The sequence below is a fragment of the Megalobrama amblycephala genome, linkage group LG24 (assembly GCF_018812025.1).
Source record: "Megalobrama amblycephala isolate DHTTF-2021 linkage group LG24, ASM1881202v1, whole genome shotgun sequence".
Taxonomy (NCBI): Eukaryota; Metazoa; Chordata; class Actinopteri; order Cypriniformes; family Xenocyprididae; genus Megalobrama; species Megalobrama amblycephala.
The window spans coordinates 16,570,901-16,595,078 of NC_063067.1; the positions used below are offsets into that span (position 1 = coordinate 16,570,901).

The 24,178-nt window shown below is 36.6% G+C and overlaps 2 protein-coding genes across 2 annotated transcripts; one reads left to right on the forward strand and one right to left on the reverse strand.

Annotated features, from left to right (window-relative positions):
- The first annotated feature begins 4 nt into the window (after positions 1 to 4).
- Positions 5 to 1,897, forward strand: thap3 (THAP domain containing, apoptosis associated protein 3). Its single transcript, XM_048178432.1, is given in 5 exon segments — positions 5 to 803; positions 905 to 1,100; positions 1,183 to 1,255; positions 1,258 to 1,355; positions 1,440 to 1,897. Coding segments are annotated over 5 exon segments (702 nt in total). The 5' UTR covers positions 5 to 729; the 3' UTR covers positions 1,701 to 1,897.
- Positions 1,898 to 4,203: 2,306 nt separating this feature from the next.
- Positions 4,204 to 17,943, reverse strand: dnajc11a (DnaJ (Hsp40) homolog, subfamily C, member 11a). Its single transcript, XM_048178282.1, has 16 exons — positions 17,785 to 17,943; positions 16,833 to 16,962; positions 16,558 to 16,631; positions 16,320 to 16,421; positions 16,103 to 16,240; positions 13,556 to 13,678; positions 13,385 to 13,458; positions 13,040 to 13,229; positions 12,840 to 12,925; positions 9,177 to 9,293; positions 8,936 to 9,091; positions 8,652 to 8,721; positions 8,376 to 8,433; positions 8,134 to 8,276; positions 5,602 to 5,731; positions 4,204 to 5,437 (listed from the first exon to the last, which is right to left on the reverse strand). The coding sequence occupies exons 1-16, from the start codon at positions 17,854 to 17,856 to the stop codon at positions 5,412 to 5,414; spliced, it is 1,689 nt and encodes a 562-aa protein (XP_048034239.1). The 5' UTR covers positions 17,857 to 17,943; the 3' UTR covers positions 4,204 to 5,411.
- Between the last annotated feature and the right edge of the window lie 6,235 nt (positions 17,944 to 24,178).

Below are 24,178 nucleotides of genomic sequence, written 5' to 3' on the forward strand. Positions count from 1 at the left end.
GCATCTGACGGGATGAGGCCACTCCCATTGTTATGTGCGGCGACATCAAACGTGATTCATATTAGGCAGCACGACGCAGATATGAAAATACTAGAATTATTATTTTTTTCTCTAGTTTCTCTATGGGTGTTTACTACATAAAACGATCTCAAACGCTTTAAAGCGTTATTTAAAGTAAAATACAGCAAAGAAAATGAAAATATCAAGGTCCTGTGGACGAATTGGACCAATTTAACAATTGTTACCTAATCGGATTAAATGATAATTATGTTTTAAATATGGAAACTGTATTATAACATGCTTTATATGCTTCCTTTGACAAAGGGGGAACTTTAATTAAACAGCTCTGATTATGTCATATAAAAATGTTCACATCAAATCTACTCTTCCATTTATAGTTGACTATAAAATTATTTTTATTATAATGTTTTCCAGAAGTATTTAATAGGTTAAGAAGATTTCTTTAAATTAGTTACTAACGTGCATTTAGGACCCGTGGACTTTTATTTTGAAAAGCTTGAATAACCGGAAAACATAACTGAAACAAATATTATTCAGTTCGTTTCAATGATTGCTTTAGTGAATAAAGAAATGTTGCCTCAAAGTGGTTTTTTATTGATTGTAATATAATGTATGTATATCAAATAATACAGCAAATAACATGTTCGTGTAAAAGCTTTTGAGACACTGCGGGGCTTTTCATAGCCGCCATCTTTGTTCGGGGCAAAGATGCCGAAAAGTTGTTCTGCATATAATTGCACAAATAGGTACAATAACAAAAATCCTGAGATCACGTTCCACAGGTAGGTAATGATAGATAAACTCACTGTCATTATGATTTGAGGGCATTATATTAAAAATGTATCCTAAATATTTTTTGACTTTCTCCATCATCCCTTGTCAGGTTCCCTTTCAGCAAACCATCGGTTCTGAAACAATGGTTAGATAACATTGGACGTGACGACTTTCAGCCAAGGAAGCACATGGTTATCTGTTCACTTCATTTCACCCCGGACTGTTTTAGTGGTTTGGGCAACCGCAAAAATCTGTTGTGGAACGCAGTGCCAACTCTCTTTGCAGTCCCACATCAGGATGCACAGGTAAATTAGGTCACATTCATTTAAATACAACTAATAAACAATGTGCTTTTCATCTGTCTCATTGACACCTTTCTACCGCTAGCAAAATAATTCTAGGAAGAGGCTGAAGAGGGCTTTAAAACCTGCTGCTGATAAATGTGATGGCATTGCACCTGATAGACACCTCCTTTCACTGAGGATACTCAAACTGAAGAGATGCATGAGGATGCTCAACACTTTCACAGTAATGTAGAGGATTTCTGTCAAAACACAAAGGTGAATTTATCATCTTACAACCTACTCGTATATTTCTGTGTAATTACAATACTTATGCATTAAATGTTTTTTTTTTTAAACCAGGATTTTGCAGCCACAGACCACACCTATGCCCTTTCGGATCCATGCACGACCAAAGCCCGTCTGTTTAACGTTTTAGATGCCAACAGATGGCTACAGAGAAGGTTGCAAACCAAATGCAGAGTGATAAAAAGAATGAAAATTAAACTGCAAGATGCTCAAAGAGAACTTTTGACTTTGCGTCGACAGCTCAGCTATAGAGACACACATCGCCAAAGACACTCACAGCTCCCAATACAGTGTGGCAGTGGCTCCAAGACCTAGTCAAGCAGTAATAAAGACCTCGGGTTGCACAAACATCTTTGAACTATAAAGAAGGCTGAACTTTTGGTCAGGAGAAAGGGGTTATTGTGTGCAACAAATGTTTCTTTTTTTTCTGTAATTGGACAGATAAGTCCAATTAAATCTGTACTTTGGTTTTGATAGGACTTGTATGAAACATTTTATGCCCCACCCCACCCCACCCCACCCAAAATAAGTATATTTTAGATTAAATAGAAAACACTTTACACTAAGGTCACATGACGAGACCAGTATCTCACGAGACGAGACGAGACTCGAGATTGAGTTCACGAGACGAGACAAGATGGCGAAATACATGACTAGAAAAAATATTCTGCAGGTGTATTTGAAATGTTTTAACTAATCATTTTGTAATGAATGTCATTTGAGTTCTACTTTCTGAGACTGAATTATCATATGCAGTAAAAGACAACAATACTCAAGTAATGTAAAAGGTTTTGCCACTAACTCAACTGACTGACTTCCCTCCTGTATGATTTCAGTCTCTTCAGATCTTACTGTACATGAATTATGAGCTTCTACAGCTTTTGACCTCCTAACTGAACTCCTCTCCACAATCTGATCACAGAAATAAAAATAGTATAAATAAAAATGGTAACACTTTACAATAAGGTCTCATTTATTAACATTAATGTATTAACCAACATCAACTAACAACAAGCAATATATTTGCTACAGTATTTATTAATCTTTGTTAGTTGATAAAAATAGTCATTCATTGTTAGTTCATGATAGTTCACAGTGCATTAACTAATGTTAACAAATGAAACCTTATTGTTTGTACTTGTAAATAATAAGAAGAGAAAACTGTTATTCATTTTTATGGTAACACTTTACAATAAGTGCAACCATAATCGCACTCTCTCAATATTCAAAGATCAAATAAGACCAAATTTTTCTTTGATACAGAGCTCAGAGATGGTTACAACTACATTGCCCAGCCTAAAATAGCTTTCATATTGAGAGATATCTGTATTCATCAGGGAGCCGCTTTCAAAATGCGGGGTATTGAAATCACGTTTGAATGCGCGCGCGCGTTTACTTTCACTTTTAAATAGTTTAATTAACTTTAATTAATTTTCACAGTTATCCAACTGAATTAAATGTTTTTTTTTTATTTAAATACAAAGCAAAACGACAGTGGAGGCATAATGTAAACGTAGCGGTGGCATATTCTTTCGTAATCATCCTAACACTCTGTCATGGCAACATCACGAGACTACTTTTCGCCTCGACGAGAAATCTCGTCACAGTTTAGTCTCGCGAGATCTCGTGCCACGAGATCTCGTCACACCCCTAGTTAACGCATTAACTAACAATGAGCAATATATTTGTTACAGTATTTATTAATCGGTGTTAATGTTAATTACTAGTGCAACTGTTCAGAGTTAGTTATTATTAGCTCTGGTCCATTATATTAACAGAAACAACTTCTGTACTGTTAAAGGGTTAGTTCACCCAAAAATGAAAATTCTGTCATTAATTACTCACCCTCATGTCGTTCCACACCCGTAAAACCATCGTTAATCTTTGGAACACAAATTAAGATATTTTAGTTGAAATCCGATGGCTCCGTGAGGCCACCATAGGGAGCAATGACACTTCCTCTCTCAAGATCCATAAAGGTACTAAAAACATGTTTAAATCGGTTCACGTGAGTACAGTGGTTCAATATTAATATTATAAAGCGTGAGAATATTTTTGGTGCGCCAAAAAAACGAACAAAATAACGACTTATAAAGTGATGGCCGATTTCAAAACACTGCTTCAGGAAGCATCGGATCATAAATGAATCAGTGTATCAAATCTGCTGTTCGGAGCGCCAAAGTCACGTGATTTCAGCCGTTGGCAGTTTGACACGCGATCTGAATCATGATTCGATGCGCTGATTCATTTATGCTCCGATGCTTCCTGAAGCAGTGTTTTGAAATCGGCCATCACTTTATAAGTCGTTATTTTGGGTTTTTTTTGGCGCACCAAAAATATTCTCGTCGCTTTATAATATTAATATTGAACCACTGTACTCACATGAACTGATTTAAATATGTTTTTAGTACCTTTATGGATCTTGAGAGAGGAAGTGTCATTGCTCCCTATGGAGGCCTCACGGAGCCATCGGATTTCAACTAAAATATATTAATTTGTGTTCCGAAGATTAACGAAGGTCTTAAGGATGTGGAACGGCATGAGGGTGAGTAATTAATGACAGAATTTTCCTTTTTGGGTGAACCAACCCTTTAATATAACTGTATTAGTAAATTAACCAAGATTAATACATGCTTTAGAAGTATTTTTAATTTTTAGTTCATGCCAAGTAATGTTTAACTAATGTTAAATATAATTTAATAACTTTACAATAAGGTTATATCAAATGTCACCCTGCTAATTAAGTTGAGGAAACATTATGTAAGTTTTTTTTTTAATAAATCTGATTCTTGTGTACACCATTCAAACACAATACACATTTCCGTCATTCCTTGATGATTTATTTTAAAAATGACAGTCTATACTTGCTGCAAGTGGTAGGCCATTAGGTAAAATATAACACCTTTGAACACAACCAATACTTCAGCCAACAATTATAGATTGTCTTTTTTATAATTCAAATGGCAAGTGTGCAGAGTGAACACATTTCATATAAATTATATCACTCAAAAAGGAAACAAAGAGGTGTCGTACAGCCAGTCTTTCAAAGAAAAGATTAATCAAGACAGAAAGTAATTCTCTTTCATAAAGACCCCAAATACCAAAGGACAAAGAGTTTAAATCAACCAAAGACTGTAATAAGGGTGTAAATCTTCCCTATATGAAATATGGCACTAAAATGCAGGGATTAAGGGAGATGTAAATCAAACAGAGGATGTTCCACTATTATTCCTTCATCCACTGCTATTCAAGTCTTTGGACACAAGGTGGGAGACTAGCCCTACATGAGATTTAGTACACAGTTCACATTCTGTTTCCTCAACCAGCACAAATTGACAGTACCGGCATATTGTGTGCATTGGCCCCTTCAATTCCTATGACACTGCTGGCAGACATGGAGTACGAGAGGTGGGCCTCCAAATATTAGTCTCAAGGGAGTGAGATGAAAGAGAAAAATAATGCAGATGATTAAGCAGTCAGGGTTTCACTAAGAACATGCCTTGCCTCCTAAACACTTGCAAGATCATTTATTTAGAAGCCGGTGGTACAAAATGTCAGACATAGAAAGAGGGTTGACAGCTGGGGTACACCAGTTCCTGTGGGATTCAGTGAGTCGGATCAAGCAGCAGTGGTTTCTCTGTGATGTAATGAGGGTAAAATAGCTCTCTCTGGTGAGCGCTGATTACAGGCACTGTTGTGGATCCATATTTGAAGAAGAGGGGCTTGGTTTAAAAATGGTTATGAGGCCTACCAACACAAAATTATATCTTTTGTCTAGCTTTTTCTGGGAAAGGCCATCATTTTATTAGTGGAAATCCAGCAAATTAAACGTTCCAATTAAATGTTGTAATTTGCAAACAGACATCATGTAGAATAATATTTAAAACAGAACAAAATAAAGGATAAATAGGTATATGAAGACTTTTAAGGGCACAGAGTGTTTCCAGGGCACTACTCCAAAACATCTGTGTCTCATCAGTCTATACCAGTCCAAGCTGTCCCTTTTAGTTCAAGACATACATGTTCCTAACTGTCATTATCAATCCTGTGGGCTACAAGAGAGAGAAAAGACAAAAGAACATGGGATTTTAAATTTCAATTGGGAACAGCATTCATCTTCACTGCTGGTAAACACATCATGAAGTCAGGATTACATGGATTAAAATAAATGCTCTAAAACCAACTGCAGACTGTCGTGTTTGATTTGCGTACTCACATTGTTTTGGTATCCTGAGTGCTTCTGTGTCACCACATAGAACTTGGTGCATCACACCTCTGAACTGATACAGCATCTTCAGACTCTTTTCCTCACCTACACAGGGGTCGTAGAAGCCTGGTAAACCAGCCTGAGGACATTCATGCAAAAACAACCAATTAATACCTGCAACAGCGCATAACATTAGGGGTGCAGCAGTTCCAATTTCTCAAGGGTTTTTTTTTTTTTGCATAATTTTTGTGGGTTTTGGAAACGTTTGTTAAACAGAGAAGTGCAACATTAGGACATTTGATATGTTGAGATTGACATTTTTTTCAAAGAACCCCTTTTACATGCATTAAAGGTGCCGTAGAACGTTCTTTCACAAGATGTAATATAAGTCTAAGGTGTCCCCTGAATGTGTCTGACGTTTCAGCTCAAAATACCCCATAGATTTTTTTAAATAATTTTTTTTAACTGCCTATTTTGGGGCATCATTAACTATGCACCGATTCAACGCGCGGCCCCTTTAAATCTCTCGCTCCCTATTATTGCTCCATCTGCCATTTTTCGCTATTGTCCTTGCTTGCTTACCTAGTCTGATGATTCAGCTGTGCACAGATCCAGACGTTAATACTGCCTGCCCTTGTCTAATGCCTTGAACATGAGCTGGCATATGCAAATATTGGGGGCGTACATATTAATGATCCTGACTGTTACGTAACAGTCGGTGTTATGTTGAGATTCGCCGGAGGTCTTTTAAACAAATGAGATTTACATAAGGAGGAGGAAGCAATGGCGTTTGAAACTCAATGTATGTCTTTTCCATGTACTGAACTCTTGTTATTTAACTATGCCAAGGTAAATTCAATTTTTGATTCTAGGGCACCTTTAAGCTACAACTTTAGAATGCCAACATTCAATGAAACATTAAGGAAACATACTACCTTTCAAAAGTTTGCAACTGGTAAGATTTTTTTAAAATGTTTCTAAATGAAGTAGAAAAAAACAGTAGTATTGTGAAATTTTTACGATGTAAAATAAATGTAATTTTAATTAGGGCTGGTAATAGATTACAAATTTTAATCACAATTAATCGCACCCATTTTGTGTGATTAATTGCAATGAATCGCACACTTAATGTGAAATTAAGCATATATTACACCATTTATCTTGCTTAACATGTTCATTAAAGGGTGATTTTCATAAAATTGTATTTTCTGCAAGCTTTTTTTCAGAGTAAATTTAGATGTCTTTCCAAAAAAGGACACTTTAATAACCAAATAATATAAGGAGTCCATATAATTCTTAAATTTATGCACACACACACACAAAAAAAAACATCACAGAAAAAACTTGACAATGTATAGTATGTGTGCAGTGCAACAGCAAAGAGATTGTTTACATTTTAGACAAGTCAAGTTGCATACCGAACAGGACCACATGGAGATGCCAAAACAACAACAACAAAAACTAAACCAACCACCTGGACCTGACTGCATATACCTACTAGCAGTACACGGATCCAATTCAGAATTACTAAACACATGACAAATCAAAACATTATCCTGAATGTGTATGGAAACAATGTACTGAAAAGTGTCTGTGCATAAATACGTTGCAGCGCTTCCAGGTTCTATGTCAGAACGTCGGCTAATACTGAGCCAGTGTTTGGACGTAAACACAGAAGCTCTGCAACGTAAATAGTGTAGCAGAATGACAGAGGCTATTTTTGTTGTTTTTGTGCACAAAATGTATTCTCGTAGCTTCATACTGAACCTTGAATTAGGTAATTTCATTGATTTCAATGGAGGATAAAAAAAACCCCTCAAGATTTCATCAAAATATCTTAAATTTGTGTTCTGAAGATGAACGAAGGTCTTACGGGTTTGGAACGACACGAGGCTGAGTAATTAATGACAGAAATTTCATTTTTGGTTGAACTAACCCTTTAACGTTGACAGCCCTAATGTTAATATATTTTAAAATGCAATTTATTCCCTGTGATGACAAAGACAAATTTTCAGTAGCCATTATTCCAGTTTTCAGTGTCACATGATCCTTATCCTTATTATTATCATCAATGTTGAAAACAGTTGTGTGGCTTAATATTTTTGTGGAAACCTTGATACATTTTATTATTTCAAGGTTGTTTGATTAATGAAAGGTTCAAAAGAACAGCACTTATTTGAAATAGAAATCTTTTGTAACATTATAAATGTCTTTACTCTCACTTTTGATCAGTTTAATGCTTCTTTGCTGAATGAAAATAATTTGTTTAAATAAAATCTTATTGACCTGAAACTTTTGAACTGTAGTGTACATTTGCATCTTTGTTTATAATTTTACATTAACTTACAGTTTCTTTTCCCCCTCTAGTAACAGCATTACAAAAATAACCAAAAGTACTTTATTAACAGTTGACATTTCAAAAGCAAAATCAAGCAACAGGAAACCTAAAAACTAAACTAGAGAACCCTTTTTGTGAATTAATTGCTATTAACTAAAAACTGAATACTCTTATTCCCTTAAACAAATGACAAAGTGCTTTACCTTAGAGGCTTCTGTGAGAATGAGCTTCGAGTCCTTCACCAGGCACTGTAGAGGCACCGTGACATCAATGACCCTTGCCCTTTCATGTTTACGGCTGTTGTCTGTCACAAACTTGCCATACCAGGCGTTGAGGATGATCAGACCTGGAATACAAGAACACCGAGTCACCAATCCTCACTTAGCAGAAAGTTCAAATCATAGTTTGATCATGGCCAATGCTATTGGGAGTTATGCGGTCATACCCATTCTGGACTCCTCTGCTTCGATAATTCTACGCACAGACTCTTGCATCAGCAGAACCTAAAGAAAAGATTTCAAGTAAGACTGCTTGTATATGCACATAGTGAAGGCACACATTTATCACCCTGACACAGCGACTGATGTGCAGATAGGAACGATAGCCTGACGCTAACTCATTGTTTCTCCAAACACAAAGCGCCTGCCGTGAAAGTTATGACCACTTTAAACGGCCATGCATTATAAATTATTTGCAGTGTATTCAGACATTATGAACTCACAGCTGCTTCTGCCTCTTGCTTCTTCTTGGCGACGTCTGATGCCGAGCTCTCCCGCTGCTTCTCGAGCTCCCTAAACAAAAGGTTCAATGTTAATTTACCATTTGCTCTTTAACTCAGTTTCACAGCTATTTAAAAGGATTTCAGTCTATTATTTTCCAGACTCATGGGGGATAAAGTTCAGAGAAGAGTGTTTGGAAGTCAACTGGCCCATAAAAGACAACGAAATGAAACAGGTGGAGAATGTGACTGCAATTCTGCAGATGTAATCAGCTAAAAAGGCTTACTGTTCCTGCTGAGCACGAACATAAGGTCTGATAACCAGCCGCTGGATGGCCAAGTAGAACACAAGGGGTCCGACAGTGGCATAAAACACGGCGCTGGGTAGAAGCTGGTCTGTTAAGTGAATGGGGAAGAAGTACGTCTGACTCGCTCGGTTCAACCTGAGAGACAAAAACACCACAATTTCAGAGCTACTGAAAAACTGCTAATGGGAAACCGCTTCAAAAATGATCAAAAGAATTTTACTTGATCTTGAGAGAGACGCCCTGAGGTACTCCAACACTGACAGTAGCACCCAAGACACTGTGCCTACTGATCTTAGTCTCGGCACCGTATTCCACCACCGTACCGAAAAACCCTGACCTGCAACGCAAGTGCTGTTTAGATTGACAGGCTAGAAAATGTGAATCATCAAACATTTGAGAGGACGAATGATTGGTTGTGACTAGCCACAAATAAACTTAAAGGGATAGCACATAGGGCTGCACGATTAATCGCATGCTTTTGTCATGCGTGTCTCGTCAGTAAAGCCGGTTCTGTGATTAGCGGTAAATGTCCATCACCTGCTTACAAATGGAGTGGCATTTAATATACAGAGCCGTAGTTCGCGGACAAGCTACGCAATATCGCGTTCGTAATCGAAAGAAAATTCTGTCATCATTTACTCACCCTCATGTTGTTTCAAAACCTGTAAGGCCTTCGTTCATCTTTGGAACACAAATGAAGATGTTTGATGTTAATGAAATCTGAGTGATTTCTGTCCCTCCGTTGACAGCTTCACATCTACCACTTTGAGTCTTCAAAAAGTTAATAAATAGATCATAAAACTAATCCATATGAATTGAGTGGTTTAGACCAAATTTTCTGAAGAGACTTGATCACTTTATATGATGAACAGATTGAATTTAAGCTTTTATTCACATATAAACATTCATCAGCGAACATCAACAAAAGCTCAACCAAACCTGCTTGATGCACAACAACAAACATCTTTCAGAAACTCAAACGTGCTGTGTAACACATGAGAATGAACCTCATTGGATCTTACAGAAGTTCAAACATGCGGTGTAACACACGAGAATGAACCTCATTGGATCTTACAGAAGTTCAAACATGCGGTGTAACACACGAGAATGAACCTCATCGGATCTTACAAAAGTTCAAACATGCTGCGTAACACACGAGAATGAACCTCATTGGATCTTACAAAAGTTCAAACATGCGGTGTAACACACGAGAATGAACCTCATTGGATCTTACAGAAGTTCAAACATGCGTTGTAACACATGAGAATGAACCTCATTGGATCTTACAGAAGTTCAAACATGCGGTGTAACACACGAGAATGAACCTCATTGGTTCTTACAGAAGTTCAAACATGCTGCGTAACACACGAGAATGAACCTCATCGGATCTTACAGAAGTTCAAACATGCGGTGTAACACACGAGAATGAACCTCATTGGTTCTTACAGAAGTTCAAACATGCTGCGTAACACACGAGAATGAACCTCATCGGATCTTACAAAAGTTCAAACATGCTGCGTAACACACGAGAATGAACCTCATTGGATCTTACAGAAGTTCAAACGTGCTGTGTAACACATGAGAATGAACCTCATTGGATCTTACAGAAGTTCAAACATGCGGTGTAACACACGAGAATGAACCTCATGGATCTTACAGAAGTTCAAACATGCGGTGTAACACACGAGAATGAACCTCATCGGATCTTACAAAAGTTCAAACATGCTGCGTAACACACGAGAATGAACCTCATTGGATCTTACAAAAGTTCAAACATGCGGTGTAACACACGAGAATGAACCTCATTGGATCTTACAGAAGTTCAAACATGCGGTGTAACACACGAGAATGAACCTCATTGGATCTTAGAGAAGTTCAAACATGCGTTGTAACACACGAGAATGAACCTCATTGGATCTTACAGAAGTTCAAACATGCGGTGTAACACACGAGAATGAACCTCATTGGTTCTTACAGAAGTTCAAACATGCTGCGTAACACACGAGAATGAACCTCATCGGATCTTACAGAAGTTCAAACATGCTGCGTAACACACGAGAATGAACCTCATCGGATCTTACAAAAGTTCAAACATGCGGTGTAACACACGAGAATGAACCTCATCGGATCTTACAAAAGTTCAAACATGCTGCGTAACACACGAGAATGAACCTCATCGGATCTTACAGAAGTTCAAACATGCGGTGTAACACACGAGAATGAACCTCATTGGTTCTTACAGAAGTTCAAACATGCTGCGTAACACACGAGAATGAACCTCATTGGTTCTTACAGAAGTTCAAACATGCTGCGTAACACACGAGAATGAACCTCATTGGTTCTTACAAAAGTTCAAACATGCTGCGTAACACACGAGAATGAACCTCATCGGATCTTACAGAAGTTCAAACATGCGGTTAACACACGAGAATGAACCTCATTGGATCTTACAAAAGTTCAAACATGCTGCGTAACACACGAGAATGAACCTCATCGGATCTTACAAAAGTTCAAACATGCTGCGTAACACACGAGAATGAACCTCATTGGTTCTTACAGAAGTTCAAACATGCTGCGTAACACACGAGAATGAACCTCATTGGTTCTTACAAAAGTTCAAACATGCTGCGTAACACACGAGAATGAACCTCATTGGATCTTACAAAAGTTCAAACATGCTGCGTAACACACGAGAATGAACCTCATCGGATCTTACAAAAGTTCAAACATGCTGCGTAACACACGAGAATGAACCTCATCGGATCTTACAAAAGTTCAAACATGCTGCGTAACACACAAGAATGAACCTCACTGGTTCTCGCATTTCAAGCAAACATGCTTAAGCTTCCGTTTACCACAACTGATGTATGCGTTGATGAATGTTTATATGTGAATAAAAGCCTAAATTAAATCTGTTCAGCATATAAAGAGATCAAGTCTCTTCAGAAAATTTGGACTAAACCACTCGATTCATATGGATTACTTTTACTATGTATTTATGAACTTTTTGAAGCGTCAAAGCGGTAGTTGCGTAGCTGTCAATGGAGGGACAGAAAGCTCTCAGATTTCATTAAAAATACCTTAATTTGTGCTCCGAAGTAGAATGAAAAGTCTTATAGGTTTGGAACAAGACAATTTTCATTTTTGGGTGAACTAACCTTTTAACTTAAAACTAAAGCTTGAAACAAAGCTTAAAAAATAAAACTCAAAATAGGCTGTATGAATATAAATAAAGGTGAATTTTACATACAGATACACATTACATTTCTAAAATAACAAAATTAAAATACCTCTTATTGCTCATTTTATTTGTGCATTGAATTATAATTCACATTTAGGGAATTCAATGCATTCAATAACTTCACTTAAGCCTATTATAATCAGTTCTGTAAAAATGACAAAAAATCTGCTAAGATTATGAGAATCAGATACAAGCATTTAGAGATTAGACAAGATACATATAAGATTTTGTCCAAACTGGATGCATAAAAATTGTTTACAAAATTGTTTGTGGATTACACACATGCAAAAAGATCAAATATGTTCCATATAGGGATGGGCAACAACTTTAAAGCACAATATTCTTAAAGAATATAGTATAATAATATATTTCACAATATAGATTGTTTAAAAAAAAACTGTCCAAAATATACTATTGGGAGAATCTTAATTTCATCATAAAAACCATGAATAAAACTTGTCAATAAATAATCATTAAAAATACTGTGCATAATGATACTCAAAAATAAAACAGTATGGGTAGACAAATTTTACCACTACACTTTAAACTGGAAGATTTTTGGTTAAAAGTGTAGCCAAAGGAAAAAAAAGCCATCTATATGTAAAACACAAAGACAAAAGGCCAGCATCCAGAGATACATACTTGACAGAGCCCTTGATCTTGGTCTGATCATCATCCTGGAATTTGTACTGGTAGCTCATCATAATAAACGTATGTGGAATTCCCAACTATGGCAATAAAAAAAGAACAATGAACAAGTCCTAAGAACAATGGTTGGGGAAAAAAAACAAAAAAACTTTGGCATAAAGATCAGGCAATGTCTGTGCAAAACAGCAACTGACCTGCACAGCAAAGGTGAAATGACTGCTTTTGGTGTCCCTGACGATGCTGGTATTCATGGAAGACTGAGTTCCCCATCGCCACTGTAAATAACCCATAGTGTTTTTGTCCAGGTGGCGTGCAAGCATAGTAGTGAGACCCGGCCGTATACCACGGGATGAAAACTGCATGCCACAATGAGCTGTTGTAAAGCTGAAAAACACAAAAATTTCTCAGTATACAATATACTCAATAGTATGCAACTTATAACAAAAAATAGCATACATTTTTCAAAAACGGCTTAAACAAACAAAGGTTTAATAATTAAAGTAACTTGCTCAAACACCACTGATATGCGCTGGACTCACCAGCGTGAAGTCAAGTTACGGAAAATCTTTAACCCGAAGAGAGGGCCATGTGTGTCTCCTGCCCCAAACTCAACCTATATTGAACATATAAATCATGTTCGGTTTCATGCTCAACAAACATTCTAATCCAGTCCATGATTAGTATGAAAAGCATTAACTCAATGTCCTCACCTCTCCCCACCCCTTAGCTGAGGTAACTCTTCGCAAGGCCAAGTTTATGTTTCCTCCCCCATTGCCATTGTGTGTAGAGAGAGAGCCAGAAAGAATGGCTGTGTCTGAGGTTGTAAGAGGGGCCTGTGAAAGCAATGATAGACAGCATATAAAACTTATGACTGTATCAAGATCAGAGTCAATGACATATATGCGTTTCCATGATAAAGAAAAAATCTTGTAAAAGGAAGGAAAATCTAGATTAAAACACTCGTCTCTTAGAAATGTACTCTTTGTATTTATGTATCAAAAGTTTAAGTTTATTGACATATATATATATACATACATAATGTATTTGTAAAAATATTAAATACAATAGGAAAAAAAAGGTGTCATGTCATTGACACTTATTCTGAAAGCATATTTACATGTAAACACTTTCATTGTATCTAATAATAATTTAATAACAGATGGCCTATTCTACTGTTCAAAAGTTTGGGGTCGGTAAGTTTTTTTAAAAAATGTTTATGAAAGAAGTCTCTTATGTTCACTGACGCTGCATTTGTAATATATTATAAATAATACATATATATATATATATATATATATATATATATATATATATATATATATATATATATATATATATATATATATATATATATATATATATATATACACACACACACACACACACACACACACATATATGTGCGTGTATGCGTGTTTGTTATATATATATATATATATATATATATATATATATATATATATATATATATATATATATATATATATATATATATATATATATACACAGTGCTCAGCGTAAATGACTACACCCCCTTTGAAAAGTAACATTTTATACAATCTCTCAATGAACACAAAAAGAATTTCCAAAATGTTGACAAGACTAAGTTTTATATGACATCTGTTTAACTTATAACATGAAAGTAAGGTTACTATAACAGAGAACAAAATTCTCAGTTTTACTCAAATTAGGATGATGCAAAAATGAGTACACCTCACTGAAAGTCTCTGGAGCAAAGCTAAATTTTAATTCTAATTTAACAAGAATTCAACCACAGGTGAGGCTAATTATTCATTACACAGGTGTCCAGCAGACTGACTATAAAAGGGTGTTAAAACCCCTTCCCATTTCATGCTGTCAGCAATGGCACCACATGGAAGAGAAATGTCACAAGACCTGAGAAAGAAAATAATTTGAAAATAATCTTTACACCAGAAAGGTGAAGGCTACAAGAAGATCAGCAAAGCTTTACTTATCAGTCAGAATACTGTAGCAAAAGTGGTACAAAAATTAAAAAAAAAAATGTCCAGGTCGTCCACGAAAGTTAACACCTCGAAAGGAGCGTCTTCTGATGAGAAGAGTTGAAGAAAATCGGCATGCAAATTCACTGCAGTTATCTAAAGAAGTAGAAAGCCAAACTGGGTTGACTATTTCAATACGCCGTACACTGCAGAGGAATGGCATGCATGGGTGCCGTCCACGAAAGAAGCCTCTCCTAAAGCCCAGGCACAAAAGAGCCCGCCTAGAGTTTGCCAGGGCCCATGCTGACAAAGATGAAGACTACTGGGACTCTATACTCTGGAGTGATGAGACCAAGATAAATGTTTTTTGAACCGATGGCTTCAAAACTGCATGGCATCACAAAGGTGAGGAATACAAAGAGAAATGCATGTTCCCTACAGTGAAACATGGTGTTGTCCTTATGTGGGGCTGCATGAGTGCTGCTGGTGTCGGGGAGCTGCATTTCATTGATGGCATCATGAATTCACAGATGTACTGCTCTATACTGAAAGAGAAGATGCTACCATCACTCCGTGCCCTTGGTCGTCGTGCACTTTTCCAACATGACAATGATCCTAAACACACATCTAAGGCCACTGTTGGATTTCTGAAGAAGAACAGGGTGAAAGTGATTCAGTGGCTCCCGATCTGAACCCAATCGAACACCTATGGGGAATTCTGAAGAGACAATTTGAGCATCACTCTCCATCCAGCATCCAGTCTCTAAAAGAGGTCATTCTTGAAGAATAGAAAAAGATATATGTTGCAAAATGTCGCCAACTTGTTCATTCCATGCCTAGAAGACTTGGTGCTGTCATTAAAAATCATGGAGGCCATACAAAGTACTAGATGTAATAGTTTATGTTGTGGGGTGTACTCATTTTTGCATCACCCTAATTTGAGTAAAACTGAAAAATGTGTAATATAAGTTATGTTACTAACCTTACTGCCATGTTATAAGTTAAACAGATGTTATATTAAACTTAGTCTTGTCAACATTTTGGAAACTGTTTTTTGTGTTTATTGATATATTGTTTAAAATGTTACTTTTCAAAGGGGGTGTACTCATTTATGCTGAGCACTGTGTGTATATATAGAATATGTAAACAACTTATGTTAGTTGTGATTAATCACAATTCATCGATTTGACAGCACTAATCATTTCTTTTAAAAAAAAAATATACAGACCCAAACCTTTAAACAGTAATGCATTTATGAAGTTATACATTAGAAGAAACATCATGTAAGGACTATACCTCTATGGACTGAGATATGTGCATCCTGTTGATCTCAATGTGCGGCAAGCCGCCACCACCACCACCAGAGATCTCTTCATAATCCTCCTCGTAGTGATCAAAGAGGTCTGTCGCATCAATACCCACGCTTATTGTCCCCTGAGTGAGACAGTGAACAATCAGCGAGACCCGTATTAATGTTGACAGTGACTTCTGCTTTGAAGGCATTAGGTCAAACCTTAGGGTTGGTCCTTTGCTGTAGTCTTCTCTCCTCTCTCTCTCTTTGAAGTCGCTCATACTCTTCACGTATCTCTGCTGGCGTTCTTTTCCTCTCTACTACCTAGAAATTTTATTGTGTAGTGAGCACAAAAAAAGATGACACAAAAGCCCACTGGGAAAATTATTTGCTTGAAATGTTATAGAACTATGGAATGAATGCTAAATGAAAGCTAACAAATGCTGAATCCTCAACTTACCTCCCATCCTTCCACATCCAGGCCTCTCTTCCCATATATGTCATAGATTGCTCTAGATTGTGGGTCGCTTAGTACTACAGAAGCAACAGTCATCAAATATTTGTGAGTTAGTATTAAAAACATATGTTTTCAGTAAAGAAAAGCCATTTGTTAAAACGTTACGAAACACTTCCTCCACATAATGTAACAAAAGTGGCTTTGTAAAAGTGTAAAAGGCTTTGTTAAAGACTTTTTGTAAAAGTCTTTAAAAGGCTGAGTGTGCAAAAACATTGTACCTTCATATGCCTGGTGCACCAAGTTAAAAAGCTGCTCTGCCTGCCTCTTAAGCTCTGGATCTCTGTGCTTGTCTGGGTGGTAGAGCATGCAAAGTCGGCGATATGAAGCCTTGAGCTCGTCCTGTGTGGCCTGAATATACAGTTAAAGAGAAATAGTTCATCTTACAGATCAATCACCATAAACCTAAACAACAGAGTAGATCTTTGGAGAAGAATATAAAATAAAAAGGTGCAAAAATCAAGTCCAGAAGTGGCAATCAAGAACCTTACGAGACTTCTGTGAGCACACTAAAGTGACTGTTGTTATCTCAAAAATGCAAACTGTCATCATTTACACCCTCTCCAAACCTGTATGACTTTATTCTTCTGTTCTGTTCCACATAGGTTAGACAAAATGAAAAAAAAATCACCATTTGATTTGATTATATAGCAAAAGATGACTGTCAGTCCCTAAAATTCTACATACCACCACCACAGAAGTTACACAGTTTGGAGGAACCAAAGTAAGTAAATGACGATAGACTTTTTACTTTTGGGTCAACTATACCTTAAAATGACCTTAACAGCAGGCAAAGACAAAATAATCTCAGAAAAAAAAACTGTTTAATTGATGTTTTAATGTAATTTGTAGAGTTTTCGTCATTGAAGTCAACAGTTTAGTAGCAGTTTCGCTTTTACAGTTGTGAAGCGTCAACAAGAATCACTTCTGGTTTAAGTCTAAAAAGAACAGAAGGCATTTAAGTATTATATGCGTCAGATAAGTGACCATGCAGTTAAATTCCTGCATAAAGCCAATGATAAGTAAGGGTCACGGTGTGCTGCTGACTGAGCCATAGCTTAACGACATGCTGTAGGATCCTGTTTAAAAGCGCACTATCTAAAGCGCGTGCTTTTACTATTCACTTTCGACTCTCTCATCTTTAACTTCTCCTTGAATAGGATTATGTCATACCTCTCTGCGGACGTTTAACAAAGAATAATAGTCATCATTGTCGATTTCATCTTCTTCCAAGGCCGCCGCCATATTTACCACCTTTCATCCCCGCCCCAGCGCCAGATCAAACTACGCTGATCTTTGGTGTGTAGAGTCGGAGCGCATGAAAGTCTTTAGCGCCCCCCTGAGGATGGGAGGAACACTGACTAAAAGGCTGTAGGCTGTGACTACTTTGGGACTGTCCAAAAATCATAGATATGTATACGGTATGTACATGGTTTGTATATGGTCCCAATACCCACACTTGTGGGGTGCTTCTCAAACGGAAGGCTGTACTTCAAATTAAGTGATGAAACAGTTTTATAAAGTAGGCTACACATGGGCCTACGCATCTCTGTACCAATAAAATATGCAACACTTCATGTTTTACTATAAAATTCATTTTCATCTACACTGTAAAGTTTTCCTTGTGATTTCAGTGCACGTAACTTCCTGACCTTCATAAATGATGGGCCTGTCCCAATACCCACATTTGCATTCCCTGCATTTGACCACTTACTTACATGAAGCATAACCCAGAGTTTGGCCAAAGTGGGTGTGAAGACCGCAAGTGTTTTAAGACTTTTGATTACTTAATGGGACTCACTTAACCAGTTCATGCTTGTGGTGCTTCATTTGCAAACGTTTTACAAAATATAATCTTTGCAGTCTCTGCACCAATAAAATGTGAAACACATTACATTTTACAACCAAATTATATGTGACATCTAATTAATTTAACTTACACTGGAAGGTTTTCTGAGACATGACGTAAAACTGAGGCACTTCTGAATGTGATGAATGATGGGATATGCCTCAAATACCGCTCTGAAGCTGTATTAGAGTTAGTGTTTATTTGGTGTGTGCTAAGTGTAATACACTTTGGCATTTTTCAGTCACTTATTTCCTGTCGCATGTATACAGGTGCATCTCAATAAATTAGAATATCATGAAAAAGTTTTTTTTTTTTTTCTGTAATTTAATTCAAAACGTAAAACTTAAATCTGTTCTAGATTTATTAGACATAAAGTAAAATATTTCCAGACTTTTTTGTTTTCATTTCGATGATTACAGCTTGCTGCTCATCAAAATCAAAAAATCAGTATCTCAAATTATTAGAATATTTAATTTCAAGTTCTATTAAATTACCATTCTCAGGGTATAAATACTAGGTTTAAGTCAGTAATCAGAACAGCAGTCATGGGGAAGTCTGCTGACTTGACAGTTGTCCAGAAGACGATCATCAAGACCCTCTACAATGAGAGTAAGCCAAAGAGGGTCATTGCTGAAAGAGCTGGCTGTTTATGGAAAGTTGACTGGAAGGAAAAAGTGTGGTAGGAAAAGGTGTACAAGTGAAAGGAATGACCGCAGGCTTGAGCAGATTGTCAGGCGAAGCCGATTTAAGAACTTTGGAGAGCTTCAAAAGGAGTGGACTGAAGCTGGAGTCAGTGTATCAAGAGCCACCACACACAGACGTATTCAGGAAATGGGCTACAACTGTCACATTCCACGCACCAAGCCGCTTCTGTCCAGTGTGACGTTTCTACAGTCAGTGATGATTTGGGCTGCCATGTCATCTGCTGGTGTTGGTCCACTGTGTTTTCTGAAGTCCACAGTCAATGCAGCCATCTACCAGCAAATTTTAGAGCACTTCATGCTTTCTTTTGCTGACAAGCTTTATGGAGTTGCTGATTTCATTTTCTAGCAGGATTTGGCACCTGCCCACACTGCCAAAGGTACCAAAAGCTGGTTCAATGACCATGGTGTTACTGTGCTTGCAGCAAACTCGCCTGACCTGAACCCCATAGAGAATCTATGGGGTTATGTCAAGACGAAGATGAGAGACACCCAACAATGCAGATGACCTGAAGGCTGCTATCAAAGCAACCTGGGCTTCCATTACACCTAAGCAGTGCCACAGGCTGATTGCCTCCATGCCACGCCACATTGATGCAGTAATTCATGCAAAAGGAAGCCCAACCAAGTATTGAGTGCGTAGAAATGAACATACTTTTCAGAAGCCTGACATTTCTGTTTAAAATATCCTTTTTTTTATTTATCTTATTAAGTATTCTAATTCTATTCTATTGAGATAGTGAATTGGTGGTTTTTTTTATTAAATGTGAGGCAAAATCATCACAATTAAAAGAACCAAAGACTTAAAGTATTTCAGTCTGTGGGTATTGAATTTAATACACGAGTTCCACAATTTGAGTTGAATTACTGAAATAAATGAACTTTTCCATGACATTCTAATTTATTGAGATGCACTTGTACATGTGCTCTCAAGAGGCCAAGAACGCATATTGGGACAGGCCCAATTCTGCTCTGGTGAGGTATTAGTTATAGTGTGGATTTAGTGTGCATTAAAGGCACTGAAAATTTCTACTAAAACCCTCTACTGTCTTCGCACACTAACTTTTTGTCACATACACACGCTCTCTCAAGTGGCCAAGACTGTAAGTATGTGTGTATTGGGGCAGGCGAGGACTGCTCTGATGAGGTATTAGAGGTAGTCTGGATTTAGTGTGCATTAAGGGCAAAGAGCTTTGGCATTTTTCCAGCCCTTTGACAGTTTTGCACACTAAATTTCTGTCACTTGCACATACTCTCAAGTGGACAAGGCAAGTATGGGCATTGGGACAAGCCCTTTGTTTGCTATGTGTGCTCTGTCCAAGTATATCTTGAGTGTGTTTTTTTATTACTGATGGGATGTATTGAGTATCGACTAATTTAAATACTTTTACATGCAAAAAAATTCCAATCTTTAGTAGGTTTTTCATTATCTAAGAATATCTAGAAAAAATAATTACATTGGATTATTATGTTGACTTAATATGTATCCATATTTTATGGGAAAATTGTCCTTCAAAGATGACATGGGGGGTAGGTTTGATTTTGACATTGGTGGGGACATAAAAGCAGCAAACAAAAATATATATATATTATTCAGGGATTTACATTTTAAGTATATATTGAGTTCAGTTAATCAATTCTGTTATGTGATAAGTTAAAGGTATATTCTAATGATGACAAAAAGGCACTTTTGTGCAATCGCCAACATCTCTCATCAGCATCACATTGCATAATGTATATGCACTATAGTATTACATATACATTACACTCTGATGAGTCTATATAATATCTAGAGCACTTACTGTGAATTACACTATTTTTGGGGGGATTCAAAGCGCTCTTGATGCACATTATTTTATTGTAATATCAAAAATGAACTGAACCAATGATGATACTGTGTAAGAAAACGCGACCGGGAGACTGCTGTTGTCGTATGAACGAACACAACTTTCACGCGCATCTGATTGACAGATAAACTGCGCGCTCTTATTTCGGCGTTGTTTTTAATTTTGTGGATATTTTAGCAAACAGGTTGCTTCATACATTCAGTTTAACAGCACTGAGTTAAAGTTAAAGTAAACTCTTTCATTCACCTAAACTGTGCACGTAGGCTATGTTTCAAACACTTACTCCGTCCATGCACTAAATGCACGTCCTTGAAAGTACGAGCAGTTTTCTTATTTACTTCTTAGGAAATGTCAATGGTACGACCCATTTCAGATGCGTCTAAAATTACAACAACAGTGGTTGCAGATATAAACATATTTAAAAAATGTTTTAATCAAAATTATTGCTAGGGACACTTCATTATCGCTGAATATTGATAGGGACATGTTCCTAGCGTCCCCACAAAATTCTACGCCCAAGAAGTTTAACCATCTATATAACATTGTCATAAATTACGTGTTTAAAATACAATAATAATGTTCAACCATTATTACTTGTTTTTTTAAATTTTAGTAATATCATATGACATCCCCTTCAGCCAATTAAATTAAAATGTATTTGCCACGTGCTTTACATTTTTGGCAACAAGGAAGTGAAGGAGACATTAGCACATGTTAGGTCACATGCTGTCAAGTCACCATAGTGAGTTAATTTTAGACTAGGTCATTTTTAATGCACATTTTGTAAAAACAATAACTCACAGATCAAAAAACCTGTGTGTCATGCATAAATGATAAAGTTCTTTTAGGGGATACATATTTTCTGTGTACTATTGTTCAGTACTGGCAGGTAGTATGTCTTTTTGCCTGTGTTTTAGGTTGATGTTAGTAAGTTTTATAGAAGACAGAGAGGAAAAGCTGTAGGCTACCTTTTCCAGAAAGTATTGATGATAGTAACAGCAGTGCATCAGACAATGAGTTGTAGTAAGATAGGAAGAAGTTGAGGATCAAGGAGGATAGAAGCAGTGAGAGTGATGGTAGAGATGAAGAATATAAGTCATAGATTGTTGTGGAAGTCAGTTTGGAAGTTGTGATCCATTCTACAACAAAAAGTTCAGATGCCATTGCCCATTGACCTCACACTGACAAGCAGGGATGCTCCAAAAATGACAACTAAACAAGTCAAAATCGAGTTATGGAAAGAGTCCTGTTGATTTTCACTTGTGCTACAATCATTGATTTGGAATTCTAAGAAAGAAACAATGCTTTCTGAAACACAAAGACATTGTTTCACTACTTTCCATGCAGTAAAGTTGCATCTGAATTTGTGTCAAGTTTTTTTTTTTACATTTTCACACATGAGTTCCAAATGAAATATAGAAGCACAAGATGAAAGCTTTTTAATGTTTTTTGAAACACTAAGACCTTTTTACAACCTTTCAGACAGTGAAAATGCATTTGAATGTGTGTGAAGTTTCAGACAGTCTGCCAAAAATAATTTACCCTATAGGATAATGTCAGTTATAAATAAAGGCACCCTAAAAAAGGTCAAAGGTCAGATGTAAAAAAAAAAAAAAAAAAAAAAAGATTTTAGCCTTAAATATGTGTAAAATATAAAAGTCATTAATTGTTTTCTAGCTGTGATTTCATAATTACTCCCATATAGAGGGTTCATTTAATTATTTTTCAGTTTAAAAACTCAAAAGGCGCCCTCTTTTGGCCTTAATTAACATTCAGTTAGTAAATGGACAACCTCAGCTCCATTAGTGTTGGAAAAATAGCCAATAAATCAGTGTCAGTATGTGTGGAATCATTAAATAAGTCAACTTCGAATGTATTTACTGATGAATAAAATCAATTTGAACCTCTGAAAACTCATAAAATCGAGTTGAAATGATTGTGACAAGTTAAAAAGATGGAAACAAATATGCTGTCGTGAAGTAACGATAATAAGAATCGAGTAGTCTCTGTGTGATGTCATGACTCATGTGTGATCCTGGCAATAGTGCTGTAGTATAATTTTCAGCCCCTCAGAGAATTCAAGTGCCTCAAAAGTTGTAGCAGACCAACATTTTTCAAGCTTTATGTGTTATTATTAGCCTTCTGAACACGTTCTAATCCTAAATTAAACCATGTGCATTGAACTTGATTTATTAGGTCCACCAAATATGTTATTTCAAAAAAGTCACAATGTTATGTTTATTTTCATTACCAGATGTATCGTCTGATATACTGGCCGAATGTTTCCTCTCCACGGGTCATTTAGAATATTTTATTCAACAATCCAAGATTTTTCTCTTAGAAAATGAACAGATAAGGATTTGGAAAGCACGTTATCAAGCAACTGCAAGCAATAAAGATGACGCTTTAAAGATAACATTTCATGGCGGGTATTCGCTGCGGGCAGAGAGACATTTAAGCCATTATCTATACGCTCAATGCAATTAACGAATGCGTAATCTAACGAATAATTAATCAGCTTGGGTATAATGCAACTTCATATTCCTAAACGCAGTTTTGAGGTTTTCTAGGCAATTCAGATGGGACCTAAACCACAGCATTATTCATATTCTATCATAATAGGCTGTCAGAAACTATTTCTCTGGCGAGCTGAGCTGTGTAGGATACTTTTAGTGAACCGTTAAGACTTTTTTGGAGGTCTGGGTTGTGAGAGTAGAACGCTGCTGCCACCTGGAGCTGTCCGTTCAGCACCATGGCGCAGCTACTCAGCGCGTTCAGCCCAACGTTACTTCAACTTCAAGGTTAACCTATGGATTGCTATATCTTTATCTTAATGGTATACATTGCTTTAACAACATAAAAAGCAGTTGTGTTTGTGTAAACTGTAAAAAATATAATATTTCCATAGTCCTAATTGTCATAAAACATCGTTGTTTCCAACTTTGTTGACATTTTCACGTGCCTTTATGAATTTTAACTCGATTTCCTTCATAATTAAATTTAAAGTGGTCGAAAAGGTTACGTTTCAATTTTAGTGGGTTTGAACATATTTACAGGTAGCTGAGCTATGATTTTAAAATACAATACTGCCAAAACAATTCGTTATCATTTATATAAATGCTAAATAGCTTAAATTAACATTATCACCTTTAACCTATACATAACAAATA

What these genes read in the sequence shown, in the direction of transcription:
- dnajc11a (XM_048178282.1), bottom strand. Translation starts at nt 17,856, where the DNA reads ATGGCGGCGGCCTTGGAAGAAGATGAAATCGACAATGATGACTATTAT. An exon ending in ATTTCACCTTTGCTGTGCAG is followed by an intron (nt 12,926 to 13,039) that starts GTCAGTTGCTGT and finishes TTATTGCCATAG; the next exon opens with TTGGGAATTCCACATACGTT. An exon ending in AGCAAGAGGCAGAAGCAGCT is followed by an intron (nt 8,434 to 8,651) that starts GTGAGTTCATAA and finishes TCTTTTCTTTAG; the next exon opens with GTTCTGCTGATGCAAGAGTC.